Source organism: Papaver somniferum, chromosome 2, assembly GCF_003573695.1.
Source record: "Papaver somniferum cultivar HN1 chromosome 2, ASM357369v1, whole genome shotgun sequence".
Lineage (NCBI taxonomy): Eukaryota > Viridiplantae > Streptophyta > Magnoliopsida > Ranunculales > Papaveraceae > Papaver > Papaver somniferum.
Genome location: NC_039359.1, coordinates 136,740,184 through 136,746,440, shown reverse-complemented (window position 1 = coordinate 136,746,440; position 6,257 = coordinate 136,740,184). Strand labels below are relative to the sequence as shown.

Here is a 6,257-nt window from a genome sequence, read left to right as displayed (position 1 = left end):
CGAGCAATAATCACCAATGGTGTATTTGGCCACGCCACTGTCGCATATGCATAGTCCAAGCCTTGGCCAATGCTTGAAACGATGCCAAAGTCATCTCATGACTTTGGATTTCATCCTTTACTCTTTCCTTGAGCTGAGCTAACTCTGAATAAGGATATGCAACACTATCGCGTCGTATTGCATTTTCTAAGTAGTCTTTCTTTTCTCATACATGTTGGCGCCACATCGTCGGACTGTGCAGCTCCATCTGCTAGGCTACAACTTCACTATAACGCAACGGTTGCGGTTAACTGTTGGGACACGTCATAGCTGGGCACCGCAAGGTTTTAAACCCCGGGCAAATAATATTCCAAATTTGCCGTTTTTTACTAACACCACGAAAGAATAGTGCAAGCGTGCACCAACTAGTACTTCGGAATTCACACCCAACAACTCCACGAAATGGTGAAATTTCATTGAAGATTCAATACTGCCACATCTAATACGACATCAACCAGCATTCTCCCCCAATCTATAAAATTTGAACTTTTCCAAGGAATGAGAAGGAAATGGAAGACAAAAAAAATCTATACTTGTCATCTTCAGAATTCAGATGTTCTAGTAGAATTGAGTTTTTGCTAATGTTACTGGACAGTGTTGGTAAGACCAAAGATGATCAAGGACATCTCATGAATGAGGTCGAAAAGGTTCGGATATCACCCAATTAAAATTTCCATGGTGAATATATGAATGATCAAGCAAGTACACTTAAAGTTGGAAAACCAAAATATCAAAACCTTCGATCGGTTCATATAGCTAAAGCATTGATTGGCACTAAACCAGCCAAAGTTTGATGAGACTAAAGCTGTATATTATAAGACCTCCATAATACATTTACTGCGGCCTCTTGGAATTTTTATCAACTGCTTCATTATTTTGTTCTGCTGAACTGCTGATAAATTTGAAGAAAACTTGATGATCATCCTCCGTAGGACTCTTGCATTCTTCAAAAATGACTTTACAGTATTGAGCTCCTCTAAGAACCCAGCAAACTCAAACAGCTTGACTAACTTGAGGTGCAACAACATACAATGAGGCACCATACCTGGTGTCCAACCACAATCAGTGCTGGATAGATCTCCAAGAAAGCCCTGAGAACAGAATTAAGAATTTAGCGAAATATTAAAAAGAGAATGAGTTGTCATTAAATGTAAAATAACTACAATATCTGGTGAAAAGCTAGAAAATTATGTCAAGTAGGCCTAACCACCAAAATCCAAATTAATTTCCGAAGATTAATTATGAAATTATTGAACCTGAGAAGGTACGCATAATCACTTACACTTACCTGAGCAATAACAATTGTTTCTAGATTAGGTGAGATTCTGAGAAAGTTCAACATCGTTTTATTCTTATTATTAAAAGAGACCTACGAAGTGAACTCCAAATGGACCAAGTTATGGAACGTGGGCCAATTTGTCAACAGATCGTTCGGAAATGCGAGAGCCTAAGATCAAAGAGCATAAGCATCTAAAGCTACTGGAATCCAGTAATTAATGTAGAAAACATTGCATTATTGAGTAAACACATATATGCCATTAGGGTTGCAGCAGTCATCAGCTAAGTTGGAAAATAAGCAAGCGTACCTCAAAGGTCTCACTCTCACCAGATATCTTTAAAAGCTTTACATTGGAAAGTTTTTCAAGAACTTCAGTTGCAACTAAATCTTCCCCTTGTGGCAGAGGTACACCAAATCGTTTAAAGTCAATCTCCGCATCAACTAGTGATTCAAAGCGATGCAAAATATAGTCCTCCGCTGGAATATCGGTGTACCTTGTTCAGAATGTAATTTAAGGATTTAAGATAACAATTCTTAGAGTTATTAACAATTATATTGAAAGAAGATACAGATTAATCGTGTAATATGGATACCGGGTGTCCTATATATATATATATAGGCATTTGTACTATCCTTCACAAACCAAGCAAGTTCAGTTGATTAGTAAAGTTTAGTAAATTGGGAATGTTATAAACACCCCTACTATCCATGTATCTTGCAAAAATACCCTTATCCATTTACGTATGTACCCGTGATGGCATAATCGAAATATTATTCACAATCATAATTTACAAATTTCCTCTTTTAACCTTCCTCTCCGATTTTGATTCTTAAATCATGATTTTTCTAACTTGAATCATGATTTAAGTATAGATCTACAATTATCTTGTCTCAATCTCGTTATTCTAGCTGGTGATTGGTACAAATCACTATCTGATACCGAATGAGATGGTGGCGGTGGTGGTGGGAAGGATTATTTGGAACTGTGGAGATATCTAATATAACAGCAAACAAAAATTAATTTAGGGTTCCTCAAATTTAACTTCAATCTCTCAGGTTTTATTGAAGCTCAAGGAGTAATGATGAGGATGTGGTGGCGGTTGTCGAAGAAGAAGAAGTGAGAGTTGTAATGGTGAATTGAGAGCAGAAGAAGATGAATCTATATTGTGAGATTGATGATAATGGTTCTGAGTTTAAATGGAGATGTGATGCTCGAGCTTTGATTCTAATAGGAAGAGAAGATATTAGTCGAAGAAAATGATGGTGTTTGTCACTTAATTGATTAATTAGTAATAGGGTTAGGGTTATCAGATGAAGAAGATTCGATGGGATCTATGTTGAGTCAATGAAGATAATGGAGGAGATGGAATTGAAGGGTGATGTTTTCGATTCGAAATGAGTTTTAGTAATTGTTGCTGTTATTTCGAATTTGGTATCCTGAATTGGTTGGATTCGATGATGGATTCGAGTATGGGGGCTGCTGTCAAGAATGAAATTGGTGGTCTGAGAGGAAAATTGCAGTTGGCAGTGATGATTGAGTTGGTTGCTGGCGCAATGGACACCATATTATGTTGCATTTTCTTCATTCTTGATGTGTAGCTTTTTGAACTGTTAGGATGTGGTTTACCTCTAACTTCAATAGTTTATTTAGATGCTAAATTCAGATTGCGTTCTAACGCTTAGTATAACAACAATGCTCTATTGATGGAATTGAACAGATTTCTCATGTTGAGGCATAAACTTTCTTACCATTGATTTATGTAGTCTATTAACATCTTTGTTTCATTGCTGTTAACAGTGAAAAGGTCGACTTCACTCTGCAATAAGTGTTGCTTACTTCGATAAGTCAAGTTATGATTGAGCAGTGGAAAGGTTATGCGTTTTACTATTAGTACAGCGGAGGAGATGATGGCTGAAAAACTGTACGGATATAGTGTGAGGCTTCAACAGATCCTGGTTGATTTCTTATTGGTTTCTGTGAACTACTTCAAATGGCGGTCAGCTTGAGATTGCTGTCAGTATGACTAAATATATACTGGTAGAAAGGCTTCATCTTGCCCATCTACAACTCAAGTATTAGAACTGCCTATTTGTTGTTTTCTCCGTACTTTACTTTGATTTTGTATCAAGTCACTCCCTAGTTACTGAAATAAGTAGAGTAGAAAGTTACTGGCCTTACTCACTCCAATATCGCGTCAAGTCAGGACTCTATTTGGTTCATCCATGCCTAATGAATATGTGGATTAAAATAGCTAGCTATTAACTTACAAGATGCATATGAAGGGAATGCACTATGTTCGTGTTTGCATATCTCTACAAATTCTCTTTGAAGTTCTTAAACTTTAATTTTTTACCTTTTGGAAGAATCACATATTCGGGAGATGGGGTACCTAAAGAGCTGCTGAGTGAGATGTTTGAGAACTTGTTTATCACAGTTCTTCTCTCAAATTTTGTATCTACTTAGTTTGAACTTTAGGAAGTTCTGTTTATATGAAACTTGTTGTTGGACTCTAGATTTTAGGGACAACTTGAGAAAGTTGCTTTCACTTTTGAAGGCTACTTGAGCTAGTTGATTCCAGATTTGAAAGCAACTTGAGCTAGTTGATTCCAGATTGGAGGCAACTTGAGCTAGTTGATTCCAGATTGGAGGCAACTTGAGCTAGTTGATTCCAGATTTCAAAGCAACTTGAGCTAGTTGATTCCAGCTCGGAGGAAACTTGGTTATGTTTTTGAGTCCATCCATACATCTGAAATTATCTTATACATTTATCTTAGAGTAGTTGCGACGAATCTGTGGTGCAATGATAACACATGGTTGTGTTGAGTTGCTGTTATAGCCAGTTGAACTGGTGGAGATTAGGTTGTGTTGAGTTGCTGTTATAACCAGTTGAACTGGTGGATATTTAGGTGAATGTACAGGGTCGTTGAGCTTCCAATTTGCTTTGTTTGCAGCAATGCTGGTGGTAGTGGATGTCGCAGTGTAGGTGGTTTGTTGTGTTAGCAATTGTGGTGGGCGTAGTTGTGAGAGACAATATGAACTTGTGTTGGATGCGCGCAAACTACTAGGTATGTATGTGTACAGACTATGAACATCTGTGTAGTTTTATACATCAGTAGGTGCAGTATATCTATTTGGATGTGATTTTGATATGTCATTTTGCATTAACGAACCTGTGGTGCAACGGTAGCACAACTCAACTGACTTCATGTCAGATGATGTGTGGTAGCACAACTGACTTCATGTCAGATGATGTGTGTTCGACTCACGCCAGGTTCTCTTTTTTTTTGCGTATACTTCCTTTTGGAGACAACTTGTCCGAGTGGCTTCCATATTTGGAGACAATTTGAACTAGTTACCGCCATATTTGAAAGCAACTTGTTCAAGCTGCTTTCAAATAAGGAGACAACTATATCTAGTTGGCTTGAGATTCGGAGACAACTTTGAATTAGTTGCCTTCAGATTTAGAGACAACTTCATCAAGTTTACTCCACATGTGGTGGTGGAATTGGTGGTTGTTGGTGGTGATTGGTGGCGACGGTGGCGGTGGATGAAAGTGGTGGTGGTTGGTGGCGGTGGTGGATGGACAATGGCGCTGGTTGTCGGCGGCGGTGTTGATTAGTGGTTGTGGTGGTTGGCGGTGGGCGGGCGGTGGTGGTTGGCGGTGGTGGTAGTGTAGGTGGGAGGTGGTGGTCGGTGGTGGTGGTTGGTGGTGGTGGTCGGTGGTGGTGGACAGTGGTGGTGGCTGTTGGCGGTGCTGGACAGTGGAGGTGGTGGGCAGTAGAGGTTTTTTTTGTTTTTTTTTAATAGTGGTTAGTGGCAGTGGTTTGTAAAGTTCATATTTTTGCAAGGGCCTCTATAGTAGGGGTATATAGATAATGTTCCCTTTACTAAAATTGCTTCCAGCCAGCGAAGACATAAATACTGTATCTCCTTAAAAATTCTGCAATAGATTACACAGCAGTTTAAGATTTTCGACGTACCACTGAGGGACTGTAGATTTGGTGCAAAAATGTTAACATTGAATTCATAATTGATCTAATATGAACCAGTTCCACTGACAGTCCGTCAACTCCAATTCTTCAAGAGCAGGGAGGTTAGAAAAGAATTGTCGAGTCGGATCTAAACAACGCGAATACAAGTCGGCATTGTTGGGATACGATCACTCCTTATGGTGGTCCAGTAATGGAGGTATCCCCTTAACCGTTCGAGGGATGATCCTAACACTTGTCTTGTTAGGTTATAAGGAAAGGCATTTGGAGACATTTTTGTCTCACGGGTTATCTTCTTCATTTGTGAAGAAAAGAAAGGGAGGTAGAGACAGAGAGTAAGTGGGAGAGAAAGAAAAACCACCATTAGAGTTGATCTTTGGTGAGATTTGAGTTAATCTTTGAAGAAGAAGAAAGGATTCTTAGTTAAGGATCTATTTGGTTGGTTGTGGTGAAGATTGGTTGATCAATTTCAACATCTCTTCAAAAGGGGGAAAATTTAGGGTTTATACAAACCTTAGTAGTAAGTATCTCTTACTCTTGCTATTCTTAAATTGATAGTGAATCTCATCTTATTGGTGAATGAATTGTTGATCCATCCATTGGGGTGAGTGTAATTTAGGCAAATTGTTATCCAAGTGCTATATGCACCTTGAAGAAGAGTGTATCCCCAAATTGGGAGAATTGTGTGTAACCCATTGTTTGATTATAGTGGAAGATTTGCCCGTGGTTTTTTACCCTTCACCTTGAAGGGGTTTTTCCACGTAATTCTCGGTGTTGTGTGTTTGCTTCTCATATCGTCGTAGTTGTGTTATTTCTGCATTGTGTTTCATTACTTGTGTGGTTTTCGTATTGCACGTAGCGGCTCGGATTTTGCAAGTCTCCCCCAACAGGCATTCCTAAGCCGACAAATCTAGAGCGTTGGAAAATTTATTGCATCACGAAGATAAAC

General features: G+C 38.8%; 1 protein-coding gene across 1 annotated transcript; it reads right to left on the bottom strand.

Moving 5' to 3' along the window:
• Positions 1-851: 851 nt before the first annotated feature.
• Positions 852-2,055, bottom strand: LOC113352030 (putative F-box protein At5g40050). Its single transcript, XM_026595914.1, has 4 exons — positions 1,962-2,055; positions 1,626-1,795; positions 1,328-1,408; positions 852-1,130 (listed from the first exon to the last, which is right to left on the bottom strand). The coding sequence occupies exons 1-4, from the start codon at positions 2,053-2,055 to the stop codon at positions 852-854; spliced, it is 624 nt and encodes a 207-aa protein (XP_026451699.1).
• Between the last annotated feature and the right edge of the window lie 4,202 nt (positions 2,056-6,257).

Excerpts from the sequence above, each read along its gene's own strand:
- LOC113352030 (XM_026595914.1), bottom strand. The coding sequence starts at position 2,055 with ATGGATAAGGGTATTTTTGCAAGATACATGGATAGTAGGGGTGTTTAT. Across the intron at positions 1,409-1,625 it reads GTGAGAGTGAGACCTTTGAG|GTCTCTTTTAATAATAAGAA; the intron begins GTACGCTTGCTT and ends TTCACTTCGTAG. Across the intron at positions 1,131-1,327 it reads AAACAATTGTTATTGCTCAG|GGCTTTCTTGGAGATCTATC; the intron begins GTAAGTGTAAGT and ends TTCTGTTCTCAG.